General features: G+C 33.8%; 1 protein-coding gene across 2 annotated transcripts; it reads left to right on the plus strand.

Annotated features, from left to right (window-relative positions):
• Positions 1–4,450: 4,450 nt before the first annotated feature.
• LOC142631204 (uncharacterized) lies at positions 4,451–13,520 on the plus strand. Of its 2 annotated transcripts, none has more exons than XM_075805312.1 (5): positions 4,451–4,947; positions 6,267–6,845; positions 9,916–10,071; positions 10,320–10,687; positions 13,149–13,520. In XM_075805312.1, exons 2-4 carry the CDS (start codon positions 6,291–6,293, stop codon positions 10,668–10,670), a joined length of 1,062 nt encoding a protein of 353 aa, XP_075661427.1. In that variant the 5' UTR covers positions 4,451–4,947; positions 6,267–6,290; the 3' UTR covers positions 10,671–10,687; positions 13,149–13,520. The 2 variants fall into 2 exon arrangements, with proteins under 2 accessions (XP_075661427.1, XP_075661428.1); XM_075805313.1 differs by having other exon boundaries at positions 4,460–4,884.
• The last annotated feature ends 5,105 nt before the right edge of the window (positions 13,521–18,625 follow it).

Below are 18,625 nucleotides of genomic sequence, written 5' to 3' on the forward strand. Positions count from 1 at the left end.
CAATTTGCCTTGAGTCTTCACACTCTTTCTCACACACAACCCTTACAAAGAAATCTCACATAAAATACAAGGTACATAAAATTGAACATAATTACAATCAAATTTGGCACAGAATTAAAGCCAATATAAAATAGTTGTAAATTACAACTTTACATATAAAAAATATTATTTTATTTATTAGCTAATATTTGGACTTAATTAATACATTATAATATTAAAAAAAACCATATTGGTTAAAATTTGGGGGTCTTTTTTCTACTTAGGGCTTTAGGCGGCCACATCAGTTGCTTCACATATAGAACCAGCACTGGAAGTGTCTAACATCTTCCTCACATGTAATCGAACTAATAAATCTACGTTTTTGGTTTGAGATATAGCGTGAATCTAGTTTTGGTTAGAGGACTCTAGGATCCTTAGAAGTTATAACTTAACTTTAGGTAAAACCAATGGAATTTAGGTAACCAATATCCTATGAATTCTTAATGATTGGTGGTTACTCCATACAATTTACACACTCCCCACACATAGTCATAGCCTTGTAAGAACAACTAGTGCAAGTTATAGACATTTTATTTTGTAATTGCCATTTAACCTTACATTAAGGGCAAAAATATAATTTTATAACATTAGAGCAAAATTGTCATTTTGACTATTGGATAAAAAATTGCTTTAAAAAAAAAAACCACAAGTCTCAAATGATATTTTACACCTTGACTGAACAAATTGGACCCCCAAATTGCAAGATCAAGAAATATTAAGGGTGTGTTTGGAAACCGCTTATTTGCTGAAAACTGAAAACTTATTGTTGAAAACGCTGTAGCAAAATAATTTTTAAATGTGTAAATAGTGTTGTGTGATCCAATGAGAGAGGGAAAACTATGTTTTGCTAACTTTTGTGAGTCCGTGAACAATACCCATGGACTAAAAAAACAAAAAACGTAGACGCACGGATTTGCTAAAAAACTCCAATCCAAATGCATACTAAGTTTCAATCTATAATATGCGTTTTTGAAATTCAGGATAGCCATGTGTGATTAATTATGATTGGTTCTTAAAGAATTAATTATAGTTAATCATGTGCCATAATTCTATTAGTTTGATCTTGAGACAAGAAATGGACATTACATGCACTGGATAACTATAATAGATGATTAGTTTTTTAGATAATTAATTAATTATCTTAGGAAATAATTTAATCAATTAAAAATTAAAATTCCTAATTATCCCTTAGCATAATTTGATCTTAATGTGGTTGAAAACAAGTTTAAAACTCGTAATTATCACAACACTTATCAAAAACAAATTTTAAAAATCGTGAAAAGCTGAAAATTGAAAGCACTAAAGTGTCCTTTTGAGAACAACTTATCTAGCTTTTTATTGAATTTTTTTTGCTAAAAGTGTGCTAAAATATACTTATCCCTTAAAAAAATTTGAAAATGTAAGAAAATGTAGAAAGAAGTAAAATTTTAGAAAGCTATATATAAAAGCTAAAAACTAAAATTGATGCCAAATAGACTCTTAAGTCAAAGTGGCGGAAATTGCCAATCCACACTATGTGTGAGTTTGGGAAATGCGTTTTGCGTGTTTCCCAGCTCACACGTTTTTTTGTGTGGGTCCCGTGCACTGTTTATGGGACCCACAAACATTTTTTTTCAGCAAAATTTCTATTAAAACCGAGTCTCACGGCACTATTCACACATTTAAAAATTATTTTGTTACAGTGTTCTCAGTTTTCAGCAATAAGCGGTATCTAAACGGACCCATGACTAAAAATCACGTATGAGTGCCATTCATCACTCAATGTTAGCTGGTTGCCCCTTTGTGTTTTTTATTCGAATTTTCTGTTCCTGCTTCAGTATTTCTATTATTCATCAATATTCTATACTTTTGGGCTTAATTAGTCAAGATAGCACTGAAAAGGAAAATATTGAATTTTTTTTTAATAATATATATATATATATATATTTTATGGATATAAGCTCTTTGGAAAATTTTAAGTTTGAACTCTAATACTTTGACCATGGTATACAACATAAAGAGAGGCGTTAATTAACTTGCATTCTTTTTGAAGAGAGATATTTGGTTGTCCGCATAACATTTAGAGTATGTTTGGTTGGGTGGATTTTAGGAAGGATGGAAAAAAAGAGTGAAAAATAGGAGAGAAAATGAGTAGGAAGGGTGTTTGGTTGAGAGGAGGAGGGGGAGAGAAAAGTGGTGGGGCCCATAAGTTTTCTCTCCTCCCCTTTCAAAATACAATATTTACAAATTGTAGTGAAAAATGAAAAAAATATTTAGACAAAACTGCCCCCACCTCCTTTAATTTTTTTTTTTTTTTTTACTTTTCCTTTGTAACACTAGCTTTTTTTTATTTTTGTTTTTGTTTTTGTTGTTTTTTTTTTTCTTTGTTTTTTTTTTTATGGGATTTTTTTTCTTTGGTTTTGTCAGGTGGTGGGTTTTTCTGATTTTCCTTCCTTTTTTTTTCTTAATTTCTATTTTTATTATTTTTTTAAGAAAACACTTTTAGATGATTTCTTATGCTAGTTTTTGAAATGTCCACTTTCGTCTATATACAATTTAAAAAAAAAGTATAATGTATTACTTTTTGTTTTATTTAAGAGGGACATGATGGTAAATTTATACAAACTTTATTTTCAACCAAACCAAAAAGTTTTCCATCTCTCAACCAAACACAAATGAGGAAAACTAAAAACTTTTCCATCGTCCCACTTTTCTATTCTCTTACTTTTTCCATCCTCCCAACCAAATGAACCCTTAAGTAAGCAACACCACTCTCGACCTAATCCACAATTTATTTTATGTTCCATACTCACTCCAAGTTATACCCAGCACGCTCCATATTACAAACACAAAACTCTATTAATTCATAGGATTTCTAGACTGACACTCAAACCTTAATCCGATAAAAAAAAACATGCAACAAATCACAATTATTCTTAAAGTTCAAGGAAAGAAACTGGAGTACGTAAAGGAAAGAGGTTGATTTGATGTGCTCAAACAGTAAAGTTTTTAAGGGACAAACAACAAGGCACTGTTCCTTTTCATCCCCAAAGTTTATTCTTAGTCATTTGAGTTTTTTAACTTAAACATTTCTATATATAAAATCACCTTAGATTAGGATCGGGTGCAATTATCCCCTCCCCACTAACAAATTTCTTTTTACTATTTTTGCTTTTTAACTTTTACTCACTTTATTTATTTAATGGTTAAGATAGAAAATTATTTTTTTCAACTCTCAATCTCAACTATTGAGAGCTATTGCATAAACTACAATACCCACTTGATTTTAATTCAGTATAGTAAAATGTGTACAATGGTAATTTCATTGACAAAAATACATGAAAGGGGCAACTTAACATATTTTTTTCTTTTTTTTTTGAGATAGTTACTGTATACTCAACCCTTTCCCTTCTAAGGCCATTGGCAAATAGAAAAAAGGGCAACTTAACACGGATGTTAAATTCCAATAGAAAAATGGGTAATTATACTCTACTCCTTTGAGATTTGAGGAAATGATATTACACTCTAAACTCGAAGTTGAAAAAACTTTCCTTTACTTAATATTCGATTGACCAAACTTTGTTAAATTAATATTAAAAATTTTGTGTAGTAACATGCCAAGCTTAAGGGTACGTAGGTTTCCAAAATTTTCTTATTTCATAATTAAAATTCATATTTATAAATTTTAATTAAAGTGTATTTTAAAATATTAAGTATAAATTTTGTTTATTTTTTCAATGGGTTATGGAAAGATTTGTCATTGCAAGTGTTTTGGTGTTTGATAAATTTATATTTTTATTCTAAATTTATTAGTTATTTTTTTACTAACCATGCTTAAACTTTTGTAAAGAAAGTCTTATAAAAATTTAGAATATTTTTTAATATAAACAAAAGTGGATGAGTGTTAATTTCTTCAAAATTCAAATAAGAAGAGTGTTTTTTCTTTTTAAATTTGGGATAGAATATCATTTCTCTAAATATTAAGGGAAGGAAGTGTAATTAGCAGAAAAAAAACATGAATGTTAAAGTTTAATAAGATGCAATTTAAAATTGGGCAAAACTTAAGTATTGTAGGTACAGTTCCTCAATTTCCCATTTAAATTTCAGTCATCTGTTAAATAAAAAAAAAAAAAAATCACTAACGGCGTCAAAAGCCTAACCACTCCAGTACTCTCTGTCACAGGCCCACTGCCTCCACCGCCTCTGTCACTGTCCAAACACATGCAATCTCTTCATGTGTCCTTCCCTACACATTAAATACTCCCAGATTTGAAGAAGTTTGCGGCGGCAAAGAAGACACACGGCGGAGTTCGGTGACGAAGCCGATGAATCCAGCGGCGAATCTTGTCTTTTTCTTTTGTTGACCAATGAATGATTGGAAACTTTTCTGGCAAGATCAAAGAGATTTTCTCAGTAAAATTTTGGTTTTCTTGGGTGGATCTTTTTTTTTTTTTTTTTTAAGGTTTTACCTTTTATGAATTGAATTTTATTGGGGTTTTGGTCTTGTGTTTGGAAATTTTGGTTCTAAGGGATGATATGTTTTTGGGTTTTGCCTACAATCTAAGACCAAAAGTAGACATTTTGGGTGAGAGGGAGTAGTCATCGGCGATGTGGCAGAGCAGATTGTGAGTGACGAGGAGGAGTGGGTTGTTGTTGGAGATGCTGCACAGGAGTTCTGGTGGCTGGGTTTTTTTTTTTTTTTTTTTTTTTACACACAAATAGAGTTAACGATAATGTTTAAGCCGTTTGTGGCTTTTAACGATAGAGTTACTGTACCTAAGTTGTGCCCTCAACTGTAACCACAAGTCTCAAAAACAAAACCCCTAAACCTCTGCTTCTGATTTCTGCTCCTCACAGTCGCCTCAGGTCTCTCTCTCTCTCTCTCTCTCTCTCTCTGCTTCTGATTTCTGCTCCTCACAGTCGCCTCAGGTCTCTCTCTCTCTCTCTCTCTCTCTCTCTCTCTATATATATATATATGTATGTATGTATGTAATGATTCGATACTTGAGGATAAAATCTGTTACAGAAGCTATTGTAGTATGTGCATGATTGTTGAGATTTTTTAGGAGCAAGAAAGAAAACCCATGTTCTAGTTTTCAATTATGTTGTTCCTTGCCGGTTCAAATCTCTAACTTTGTGCGTTTTCTATTTTGGGTGGTACTCGTTATTTTATTTTGTTTGAGCAGGTATACTTTGTTTAATTCACAAGATAATCATCCACGTTTGTGTGCTTTGTGTCTCTCAAGTACTGTTTTTTGTAATTGGAATTGGTTAAAACTAGCAGTTGTGGCCTTGTAGTTTCTAAAAACACTTTTGTTTATGTGGGTTCAAACTATTTTCAAAAAACTAAAGTAAAAATATCTTTTTAAATGATACCAAACCCAGCTGCAATTATTTTAGATAACTCAATAATTAGATGTATCGATATAGGTTCAGGGCTTTAATGATAAACTGTGATTTAGCGATATGAATTTTGATTTGATGTTACATATTAAAGGGGAAAAAAAAAGAATTTCATTTGATGTTGGGTGAGTTTTTTTTTTTGGAACATTGATATCTATTTCTTGAAAAGTGCCAGTGAAAGAAACTAGTTCCTCATTAAATTCTTTTGAACCCAAAAATAAAAATCGTGGATTGTAATATGGGCAGGAGACATTTTCAGATATGAAAGGAGCTTTTATGATTAGTCTTAGGTCTGTAGCATCTGAATAGGTTTGTTAGTTGCTAGATGTTGGGCTCAAGAAATGCATGGCTTGGCTCAATTTCTCATGGCAAAGATTTCTCCAAGGATGGTTACACAGTTTTTTAGCAATGTGTCTGAATCACAGGTTGAGAAACTGAAACAGGAAATGTGTTACGTTTTACATTGAAATAATTGAAGCCAATCAGAGTCATTTTTTGGGTGTAGTGCGGTTAATGGTTAGACTGTTGATGGAAAAGTACTAGATGTAAATGTGAGCTTAATCTTCTAACTTAATATGATTATAATATTATTTTGGATTTGTTAGGCTCCGTCTTGTCTATTGATTTCCCCAAACTCAAAACAGTTTTTAAAATTGAATTGTAGCTAGACTTGCTATGTATAATGTTTCAAAGATTTGTGTATAGTTTTATTCAGTGTTATTGTTTATGAGAGTTCTTTGTTTTTATCATCATTCCTTGTCCATGTGTAATTTTATCCGTTTTTTTTCTGACAGACTTTTGTTAGTGGAAGATATTTAAATTTTTGTTATGAACCTGAATTACAGGGTCTTCTTGGTATTATTTTAAAGATGAAGAAGATGATAGCACTAGGCTTTGAGGGTTCAGCCAACAAAATTGGTGTTGGGGTTGTAACTTTAGATGGCACCATTCTATCAAACCCACGACACACCTACATTACCCCTCCCGGTCAAGGATTCCTTCCCCGGGAAACTGCTCAGCACCATCTCCAACACATTCTTCCATTAATCAAATCTGCTTTAAAGACTGCCCAAATAACCCCAGATGAAATAGATTGCCTCTGTTACACCAAGGGTCCTGGCATGGGAGCACCGCTACAAGTTTCTGCTATTGTTGTACGGATTCTCTCACAGCTGTGGAAGAAGCCCATTGTTGCAGTTAATCACTGTGTGGCACATATTGAGATGGGGAGGATTGTGACTGGGGCAGATGATCCTGTTGTATTGTATGTTAGTGGTGGGAATACACAGGTAATAGCATATAGTGAAGGGCGTTACAGGATCTTTGGGGAAACCATTGATATAGCTGTAGGAAATTGCTTGGATCGATTTGCTAGGGTGTTAACACTCTCCAATGATCCAAGCCCTGGATATAACATTGAGCAGGTATGTATGTGAACATGGGTGGATTTTTTTATTTTTATTTTTTATACTTTATATAGCAGACATTATGCATAAGTATATTTTCAATGCTTCAGCATCCGGGGCTTTTTTGTGTTGCTTTTGTTTTTCTGATAGTTGCTTCTGTTGGTTTATATATTGAATATTTTGATAAGTGCTTTATTTGTTGAATATTACTAAGGAAAAAAAAAATCCTTTTCTCCATGAGAACTAGTAATGTTAATACATGCATGTTTGTTGAATGTGGTCAATGAGCCATGGTTCAAATGACACCTCCTTCCCTTGTAAGAGTAAGGTGGAGGGTGAGGTCATGAATTCAAGACCCACGGTGCATATGTAACTTACTAATAAAAAAAAGAAAATGTGTGTAGACATGTATTTATATCTTTATTTGCTTTAGAAAGCCCTCAGACTTTGTGCAAATTATTTTCAAAGGAGAGGAGTGAAAACTATGATGATTCATGATATCCTGTATTTCTATTGACAATCTATTGGGGTTCTTTTCTTTTTTCTTTGAAGATCTACTATTAGTTCCTTCATTCCATAATAGCCATTACATATTTGCTCTCTGGGGTTTCCAATTGATTACCAGCACACTGTGTAGTTATGCATTATCGAACTGGTTAAATTACTTCTGTTTTAACCAATTGGTGTAGCTATATCTGCATTGCACTTATGAGAATTTGTCCTGTGTTTTGCTCTGTATTGAGAAGTTTACTTGTGAATCATTCAAGGTAGTCAAAGGCTAAAGGCGACCTTAAGACGCCAAGGACTTGTATGATCCGAGGCGTGAGGCGAAAAAAAGGAGCTAACCCAATTAGAGTGGGGCGGCAAATTCTAAATATAGTTATTATACATATAGAACTTAAATCATGTGTGTCTAATGTATTAAATTATTATGATCAACTGTTTTTGAAATGCGTTACATGAAGAAATTAAGTCTATTAATTGATTTCAAAATAGCCTTACCTCAGTTTATGCTCTATTAATTATTCTATAAATAAGTTATACAACAAGTTTTTTATAAATTAGTTAGTCTAACAAAAAGTTTTTACAACAAGCTTCTTTAAATTTTTTTTTTTGATAAGTAATAAGCTTTATTGATATAAAAAAAGGAACACCCTAGTACACAAGGAGTGTACAAGGGGTCAAGAAATCAAATACAAAAATTGCAAGAGTCTAGGAAATCAATAAAAGAAGGGAATGATTGTTTTTGCAAAGCAAACAACAAATCCTGCAAAGTTCTAAAAAAGAATAGCTTGAGGTCCGGAATAGATCTCTCAATATCTTCAAAACATCTACTATTTCTCTCCCTCCAAAGACACCACATTAAGCAATGTGGAATGATGGACCAAATATAACTATTTCGATGACGACCAAAACTGCCTTGCCAATACCGTAATAGCCCCAAAATAGTGTGCGGCATAACCCAAGTCACTCCAAATAGACCCAAAACCATAGACCAAAGATCCATAGCAATAGGACAATGAAGGAATAGATGGTCAACCGATTCACCATTTCCTTTGCACATGTAGCACCAATCCAAAATTCACACCTTCCTTTTTCGTAAATTATCAATTGTCAAGCATTTTCCTAAGGCAACAGTCCAAACAAAGAAAGCTACTCTAGAGGGAATCTTCTGCTTCCAAATACTTTTCCAAGGAAAACCATAGATAGTGTTGCCAACTAGAATTCTATAATAATCACTAACCATGAATCCCTTATCTTTGCTAGGTATCCAACACATTTTATCCTCACCAAGCCCCCTTATAGGAGAACCATATATGGTTTCCATGAAGTCTAATATAGCCTCTAGTTCCCGAGCATGCACACCCCTAAAGAATCTCACATCCCAAAAGAGGCACAAGCTTCTGTAAATTAATAATTTAACAAAAGGATTTACATCAAGCTTCTTAAGTAAAAAGAAAAGTTAAATTAAATTATATAAATAAAAGCTGTGGCTCTAGCCTTAGTGCCCTTTTCATGATTTAATGCGCTTGCCTTTCTTGCCTAGGCTATAAAGGCGAGTGCCTCAGTAATGGCACCTCGCCTTAGAGCCTTTGAGGCACTCACCCGGGCGCCTAGGAAAACGCCTAGCTTGCATTTGACTTCCATGGAATCATTAGGAGACTCTTGCGATAAAATTCTGATCTCTTTTACTCAATGCAATGATACTTCATTGCTAACAGCTTCCCGATGTGTATGCAAGCAAGACCCAATGAGAGTGATATCTTTTGAATTTGAAGATGATGTGGGAGTGAAGTATGATTTTCCGTAGGTTGGTTAGTGTATAGAAGTGGTTGTTAGTCTGAATAGGTATTGGGTTAGTGCAGGAAGAGTTTGTTGGATAGTGGTGGATGGTTATGCTTGGGCCTTATTCATTTATATTGGGTTACGAGGTAAGTTTTTGTCTGGCAGTTACAATTTGTTTTTTGAAAATGCACTTGGGATTTTCTTTTTCTGATTCTATTTGGATAGGAGCTGTTAATTTTGTGGGTTATTTTGGTTTTGTTTGTCTGGGTTATCAACTGGTGCCCCCAAGTATATGGAGGCATTGAGGAGAGGAATTTTACTTGGCGGTGATGTTCTTTGATCTTTCATTGGGGCAAAGTTTGGTGGTTTAGGTGATCAAGTGATACAGTGTAAATAATTGCTTCTCAGATATGCAGCTAAATGGACGTAAGGTAGCAGCAAAATTGAACTTTCCTAGAAATTGGGGAAAAAATTGGAAAACAAAGTTTTAAAGTTCTAAAAGATAGTGTAGGAAAAGAAGTGGATTTGTGTTTGAAATCAGGCTAGAAAATAATGATCCCTGATGGTTTAAAACTTACAGGAAAGTGGGTTTCTTTTTGAAAGCAAGTTGCAGGAAACTCTTGACAGTGGGTTCTTTATAGCTTGGGGTGGCTTTGGCTTAGGTTTAAAGTTTACAAAAGGTTATATTGCAGCTGGGCTTTGGCTTTGGCTTTGGTTTCTGATTCATTCGAAATGCTTGAATAGTGTCATGGAGATACTTCTTTCTTGAAATGCCTGAAATTATTATTTTTTTCTTTACCAGCTTGCAAAGAAAGGGGAACAGTTCATTGACCTTCCCTATGTTGTCAAAGGGATGGATGTATCTTTCAGTGGAATATTGAGCTATATTGAAGCCACTGCTGTGGAGAAGCTAAAAAATAATGAGTGCACCCCTGCAGACTTGTGTTACTCCTTGCAGGTAAACTGTCATGGTAAATTATTTGTATTTGAACTTTACCATTCTTCATATACCAATTGTTAGGTGTTGTATCATCATGTATGTCAATTCTGTCTTCATTCTCTTCCTCTCAAGAGCTAACTCACCCTCTGTGGTAGGGACTTTTCTAAAAATTCCCATGTACTTCTCTCTTGTATTTTACTTATACATTCCCAAAAAAAAAGGTATATTAATGCTGATATAACATATAATATATTAATATGTTGCAGGAAACTGTATTTGCAATGCTTGTGGAGATTACAGAACGGGCAATGGCACACTGTGACACGAAAGATGTTCTTATTGTTGGTGGTGTTGGTTGCAATGAGCGCTTGCAGGAGATGATGAGAACAATGTGCTCAGAGCGTGGTGGAAGGTTGTTTGCTACTGATGACAGGTATTGCGTTGATAATGGAGCAATGATTGCATATACTGGTCTTCTTGCTTATGCTCATGGTACGGTAACTCCAATGGAGGAATCAACCTTCACCCAGCGGTTCCGGACTGATGAAGTACATGCAACCTGGAGAGAGAAAAAGGAGCCTTCTAACATGATTGGTCTCATTCAGGAAAGCAGCTAAATCTAGAAGATTTCAAGGTATGGTCTTTGTCTTTCTAATGCTGCCAGAAGAATTAAGATCAATAATTATTTATTTCTTTATTTGCATATTAGTATGAAAATATTATAATATATGAAGTAAAAAAATGACTTAGCTATGCTGCCTTGGAATTTCAAATAGTATTTGATGCTAAACAAGAAACATACATTCTGGAATTGTACTTGTAAAAAGTACTATGTATTACTTATTGTGTGGCTATATGTTAGTTTACAGTGATTGTATGAGTTATCCTAAGGAAATTTTGTTGTGTACTGGTAGACAAATCTTGATTGGATAGATTTTACCCAGTGATTTAAGGGCTTGGAAAGATACATAGGCTTAACTATCCTAACCTTTCAGGATAGGGCTAATGATATTGTGGAATCAAGTATTATGCTGATAGATTCTACCATGGTAGTTACTATGTGAGAACATAGTAGAACTTGCCAACCAGCTTGAGTTTTGTGGAAACAGAGTATATCATTCTCCAAATTCTGATAGTTAATGGATTTTGCAAATTATGAAAATCCTGGCCAACTACCTACTTGTTCTTTTGTTTTATTGACACAGAAAATGACCTACTCAAATTAAAGGAACTGAAACAAGAGCCTGTTTTTTTTAATGTCTCTGTTTTAACTTTCAAGTCTTTGAGACTTCCCTGTTTCAGTTAACTCTTCTGTTCTCCATGGCTAGTATGCATTCCATTCAAGCTAGTTGGTCAGGTTTGCAGGTGGGGGTAGGTATTAGCGTGTCATACTTGATATTTATTGTTGGCTTTCTTCTATTAGAACTTGGGGTCTGCAAGAATAGAATCAAGTACCTAATACAATGTATGAGAACCATAACTCCTAGAGGGTTTTACACTTTTAGAGGTTAAATTACACTTTACCGCCCTAAACTATTCGAATGCACAATTTGTACCCTAAACTATGATCCTTGTTACACTTTGCACCCCGACATTAGTTTCACGGTTAAGTTGGATGGAAATATGAAGCATGTGACTTGCACGTGTATTGCTTAAGTGACACAAACTTAGAAGTCCAAAACCCCCCCTCTTCCCAATCATTTAAAAACTTTTTTTTTTTTCCAGATCTCTCTCACATGCGTATCAGCCTATTCCCACAAATCATAATCCTTGCAATCCTAAAGTTCCCAAATGAAAATCATCTTTGGCACCACCACTGTAATTCCTGGTATCACATCAAATGATGATAGAGAAATTCAGTTGAAAAGCATTGTACGTAATCCATTTATTAATACCCTAAAAATTGAATTCAAGTGCCCTTGTTACACACTACAAGAGCACCAATTGCAAATTGTGTTCATGAAAGTGAACGTTATTTACTTATTTTACTTCACAGATCGGAGTTTATGACTTTGTCCTAGAAATTGCACAAACATGGAGGCCTCCATCAATCTGAAGAGTGAACATTGTCCTATATTGTATCATCAGATGGTTTAAATTGGAAGAAGCGGAGTAGAGCAATTGAAACTATTTTCATGTACAGCTAAGCAAAGTCCTTCCCTAGGTATCAGGAAGGATGTCAATTGTCATCCATATCTGCACGCCTCCCATCCTTGAAGCACACCAAAGAGACCATGTTACCAATTATAAAAATATGAATAGAAAAAAAAATCTAGGTGGTGGAGCAGTAGTGCTGTGGTGGTAGAGCAGTGGTGGTGCTATAGATTATTTTGATTTGGGATTTTAGGGTTGCAGGGATTTTGATTTGGGGAGGGGGGCTGAATGGAGGAAAGAACAGTGTTTTTTAATTTTTTTTTAATTGATTGGGAAGAGTGGGTTTTTGGTCTTTTAATTTTGTGACACTTAAGCAATATAAATATGCAAGTCATGTGCTTCATATTTCAGTCCAACTTAACAGTAAAACTAACTCTAGGGATGTAACAAGGGTCATAGTTTAGGGTGTAAACTGTGCATTCAAATAGTTTAGAGTGCAAAGTGTAATCTAAGGCATAGTTTAGGGTGGTATGATGTAATTTTCCCCACTTTTAGAACATGGACCAATGACATATATCTAACATACCATACACCAACAGTTATTTTATTTACTGTGAGTCAGACAGGTTATGTCATAGACAAATTCATTTTCCAAGTGGGAGAAAACATTTTTCTATCTCCTTATTTAAGTAAGATTTCGCTCAGATTACTTACCCAAAAATGATCTGGCTCAGATTGAATTGATCCAAAGAGACACAAATGTTTGTGTATTTGTATACTTTAAGCTTCCACCTTCAACAGCAACTACTGCATTTGTGTTGACTCCATCAACCACCAGCATCATCTGTTAAGCTGTAACATGAACCACCATAAGACTTTTTAAATGTTTTGCTATAATTTTTCTTTTCGTTAGGCCTTGAAATGAATTGGCATAAGGTTATGTGAGGTTTTCATTTCTATTTCAATATTCCCATGGTAACTAATGGATCTTGTATTTACAGGTTTTGACTATTTAAGATGGCTTGGGAGAACAAATCTCATTGTGTGCCAGACTTGAAGGACCTCAGATGGCATAGTATATTGTACCATCAGGTTCATCAGTTAAATGAAAATTTATTTTGTCAAAAACTTCTTTTTATTTCAACTATGAAACTTATTTATGGTACAAAAGATTTCTAAAACACAATCTCCCTCTCTGTGTGTCCTACCACAACCCCCCCACCCCCAAAAAAAAAAAAAAATCTCCGTTATCAATACTTTTTCCTTCTGAAATGGAAAGATTGTAAGAAGTTATTTGTTGAACTTGTTGGTACATGATTTTTTCTTGTAACATTGTTAGCATAATTTTTAGGGATTCTGGTTTGAGGTTTGAAGAGTAGTCTGTATCACTCCTCTATTTGCATATGTTTTTCAAACCTTTTTAGAAAATCTAGATATCTTTTTTCCCAAAAATATAATCTGGATGTCTTTGGAATAACCATTAATGACTATTGAGACTTTTTGAGAACATTCTTTCCTTCCCTAATTTGAAGTGAGCGTTTCACAAACTCTAAGCAGCTGCAATTCTATCATTAGTCATGCAGAAACGAACTTCACGAGTGCAAGAGAATTTGTAAACCAAAGGTGATGGATTTCCAAAGTGTATTCTGTCTGATAGAAAGTAAAGGTTCCTCAACAATGCTCTTGGGTTTGGAGAAAAATCCTAAAAATTAGATAGATAGTGAGATTAATTATCAAACTCCAGGTTGGTGATGGTTCTATTATCTTTTCATGGTATGACAACTGGCATCTGGATGACCATTTGTACTCCAAGTATGGACATGGAGCAGTGTACGATGCTGCTAGTTCTGCTACTGCCAAACTGTCGGCTATTATTAGTTATCAAACATGGTCATGGTTGCCTGCTAGATCTGAAGATCTTTTAAATACGCAGATCATGCTGCCAAAGGTTGTTATTGGTGAATTGGATTGGTGACAGGTTCATACAAAATCAGGTTGTTTTACATGTGCTTCAGCTTGGGAACACTTCAGTTGTAGGTCTCCTCTTCTCTGTGGTGAATTGGGAAAGACAGAGTTTAACTACAAAATTGGTTGTAGCTTAAGGCTACAAACTAACCCAATAAAATAAATATTAAAACATATTTTGAAAATCCAACCATTATATTGCATATTCTTTACGCTCTTAATACACATGTTAAATTTTGTGCTAATTAGATATTATTTACTATATGATCTATAAATATATATTTTTTGCATAATTTTAAATTACAGAAACTTGCGATTTAAAAAAATTATTGATGACATAACTATTGATTTTTAATTTTATTGAAATTTTGTAAACATAAAGGATAAAAAAAAAAAAAAGATGTAATCTAATGGTGAATTTGTCAAAATTCACCTCTAATAAAAAGATATTAAGTAAATTTGTAGTTTGAGGCTATAATTAATTTTGTAGCTAAATTTTATCCCTGGTAGAAATTGATTTGGTTTCCCCAATTAATTACTATGCATGCTTTCATCTGTTGGCTTGCAATGAAGGACATGCTTTCAGATGATTCTTTGAGTGCCCTGCTTCAAAAAGAATTCGGAGAATGATCATGGGTTTCAGTTTACAAGATAACCCAGAGATAAATTGGCAAAAGATAGTTGGGTGGGCTGGAGACAATTGGAAGAGGAAGAATTAAAAAAAGTTCTGACTTTTAAGCTTGGACTTGGTGCTACTGCTTACCATATTTGGAAGCTGAGAAATGCTGTTCTGCATAAGGGCTGCATTAATTATGAGGAACAGGTAATTTCTGCCATTTGGAAGCTAGTAAAAGCTAGAATTGAGTTTAAAAATTTATTTCATTCTACAGATCAGATCAGAGAGATATGCTGTAGGTGGGGTTTCACTGTAAGTTTACTTTTAGGTATGCCTCCTGTTAGCCATTCTGTTTAGGTGAGGAGTTTGTGGTGTATTGTGTCTGCTGATTATCAGCTTGCTCTGTATTGTATTTTTTATCAGCTTGATTAACCATAAACAAAAAACAATCTAACTGCTGAATCAGGCTTTGGTTTCACATGACTGGGTTTTGGGTTTGGTATTAACAAGCTTTCAAAGCTCTTTCATTCCGGATTCTCCGGAATCCTGAATTTTTGCATTGACTTGACTGTTCTTAGTATCTACACATCTTCATCAAAACTTTTTTTTTTTGTTATAATGTCTGGAGATATTGAAACCGGTAGGTTATGGAGTGAAACGTCACTCTGAAGGTATAACAAGAAGAGTCAGCAAAATTTAGTCAAAATGAACTACTCTGCCATGGAGATTTGATGGTTATTTATTTATTTATTTATTTTTAACTTCCACATGGCATGAAAACCAAAGTGCCCTGTGACTGGAGCAAAGAGAAGCCCAGTGATTAAGATTAAGATTTGGTTTAAGTTAGTGTGTAATGTTTGTTGCACACACTAACGTTTTCAGATATATTTTGTTGCACGTGTGCAATAGAATTTTACCTTAGTTTATACCACTATAAAATGTCGTTATTGTAACATTTGATAACTAGACCACTGCCACTATAAAATGTCAAACTCATGTCATGTCACAATTATAGCCAACGATTAATTTAGATACCCTGGATAATTCAGATGCCCCCGGATTGAAATCTGGTGTCTCTGATGCAATAACAATGAATCCTTGAGATTGAAAGTTAGAAAAAGCAATTTTCAATTTCACCTATTAAATAGAAAAATATTAAAAAGAAGTAAAAATTTAAAGTTAAAAATGTAAAAAAATTTGTGAAAGAAATGAGGTAATTGCATGGTGCAATTGCATTTAGCAATTGCACCTAATCTCAAACCATCCCCTATTTAGTAATTTACTCTCATTTCCTCGCGAAATACCTGTTGAGAATTGTTCAATGTTTCTGCATTATATTAATTTGATTACTTGTCATGTTCGATGGAGGCGAAGGGTAGGAATGGAGGTGACATGTAGGTACTTCTAATTGCAAAGCATTTAACACCTGAAATTTTTAGTCAATCTATAGAGTTGAATTTTAAAAGGACTAATAAACAACCGTTGTCACTAGTCAAAAGCTTTTTCGCTTAACTAGCATGTCCGAGTGTTTCAAATGGAGACATTCAAATTTCAATTATATATTGTTAACTATCTAAAAAAAACCATTGTCACTATCAAGAGTTTTCCCTCATTATAGTCCTCAAGACAAATGGTCAAAAGTCCATGAATTATATAGTATATAATGGGTTTATATTGTAGTATTATAGAATTCAACATAGTGATGATGCAATTAGTTTTATTTATCACCTTTTTCACAATTCAACGAATCTGCATAACTATAGTGGCTTTTAGTTTCTCAAGACTAATTAAAATTTTGAGCAACCCTAATCACCTAGAATTTAACGTAGTGATCATCCGGTAGCATTTCCTTTTATTTATCAGCTTTTTCACAATTCAGCGAATCTTAATAACTATAGCCTTATATAATGGGGCTAACACAGTCTGTACGTTCATTGTCCAAATTTTTAGGCAGATAACCTCAGAATTAAAAGTACTTTAGCACACAATTCTCCATGGAAAACATGCTGTCCTCACTCCTCATTATGGGACATAGTTGCAGATGGTAAACTCTATGATTGCCTGAAATACATGATAGAAACAGGTTTGAAGAAATTGTCTGACAAGATCAATGATTGGCTTGCTAGAGCAAGACGCTTTTGGGACAACATCGCTGAAAATTTGAAGGAAATAAATAATTATTAAAGCAAAGTTAGCATTTGATATGGAAATCAGGAAGGTTTCAGAAAAAAATTATCTCAGTGAGGAGGGCCTTGTGCTCTTCGGCAAACTCATTCAATTGAAACATTTGGTGGGTTCAATAGTCAAATGCATGCTTAAACTGGTTGAAATTTCTTTGAAGAACTTCTTTTACATAATGAAAGAAGTTGCAAAGGTCACTTTATAGCGGTGCAAAGAGATTAATGACGATGGCAATACGGTTCTTAAAATTTGTGAACTTCTAATTGGTTTCTTTGAACTGCTCGTAATATTGGGGCTGGCTTAAGAATTTGAGAGAAGGCGGAAAGAAGGCAGCCCACTTTGTCTATGTTGTGCTAGTTCATTTGTTGAATGGCATTTTCTAATCTTGGCGTGGTCCATGTTCGTCTATGGTTTTACTAGGCTATATGTGATGAATGTCTCAAGGCATTTCTGAAATCGTTTGCTAGTCTTTTATGTTACCATTTTCTTGTCAAAGTTATCTTTAGATTGAAGCAATCTTTTATCTAGAAACCATGTTTTTTTTAGCATCATTTGAATCCACCTTATTTTATGTTCTGAAAATTCTATGAGAATTCAATAATTTGAAGATCCTTAATTGTTGTCTTGGGATGCTTGAAATACTCAACTTAATTTCATTTGAAACCCAATTAAAGGGGTGAACTAAAGTAGTCATATATTGGCCAAAAATATTTCATAATGCAACATATTTTAAATGTATTCTTGCATCAAATTAATCAAGAAGTAGCCAAAGGCTTTGTAACTAAATTGACATATTCTTATGTGCAAAGTGCTTAGAGTCTAAAGAGAAAATGTTTGAGCTACAAGGTTACTAATATGTTGTAATTATCTCTAAAAAAAGGATATATCTTTTTAACAACAATGACTCATTAAGTTTTTAGCAGTTTTTATTTGGACCTATCATTAACATTATTATTATTTATTTACTATTAAAAACTAGATATCTGGGTATGTTCTTAATTTTTTTTTTTTTAAATGTTTACAGAATTATCAAAAACCAAAAGGCCACTTGGTATTGAAAACTATGGCAAGAGCATGTTGCTCAATTGGTTGACACCTTTTGAAGTCTTTAACATTTGTTATTTAAATTTCCCAACCCAAACTATCAAATTATCACCCAAAAAAAAAAAAAATGACATGCATCTTCGTAGAGTTATAACCGAGGCTTATTCGTTAAAAGAAAAATTATCATTGAAAAAGAATTTTGGTTTGAACACCACTTGTACTAATTTTTTTTTTATAATAATAATTGATATCTTTACATGACCATGAAGAGCAATCATTATAAATTTTGTTCCAATCCCATTCCAGTTTAGGAAAGGATTCTCCCAGTGCTAATCCAGTATGATATCTCTGGAAAGTTCTTAGGTACTCTCAAAGTATAAAGAAATGGTCATCGCTTCTCTCACATTTATAGTGAACCCATCATAAATTTAATGAGTGGATCCCACCATAAATAGGGATGGAAATTGTTACTCGACCCCTAGGTACTAGCCCAGCCTGACCTTAATAGGTCGGGTTTTACTCGACCCGAAAAATAGTAGGGTCATGTCTGAGTTTTTAAAATAAAACCCAAAGTGGGTACGGGCTTTAGATTAGACCCAAAAGTGGTTGGATGGGGCCCGCATGGGCCTGATAGGGTGGGTTTGAGGTTTAAACCTTCCCCCCCCCCCCCTC

This window comes from Castanea sativa, chromosome 4, assembly GCF_040712315.1.
Source record: "Castanea sativa cultivar Marrone di Chiusa Pesio chromosome 4, ASM4071231v1".
In the NCBI taxonomy this organism is placed as follows: domain Eukaryota; kingdom Viridiplantae; phylum Streptophyta; class Magnoliopsida; order Fagales; family Fagaceae; genus Castanea; species Castanea sativa.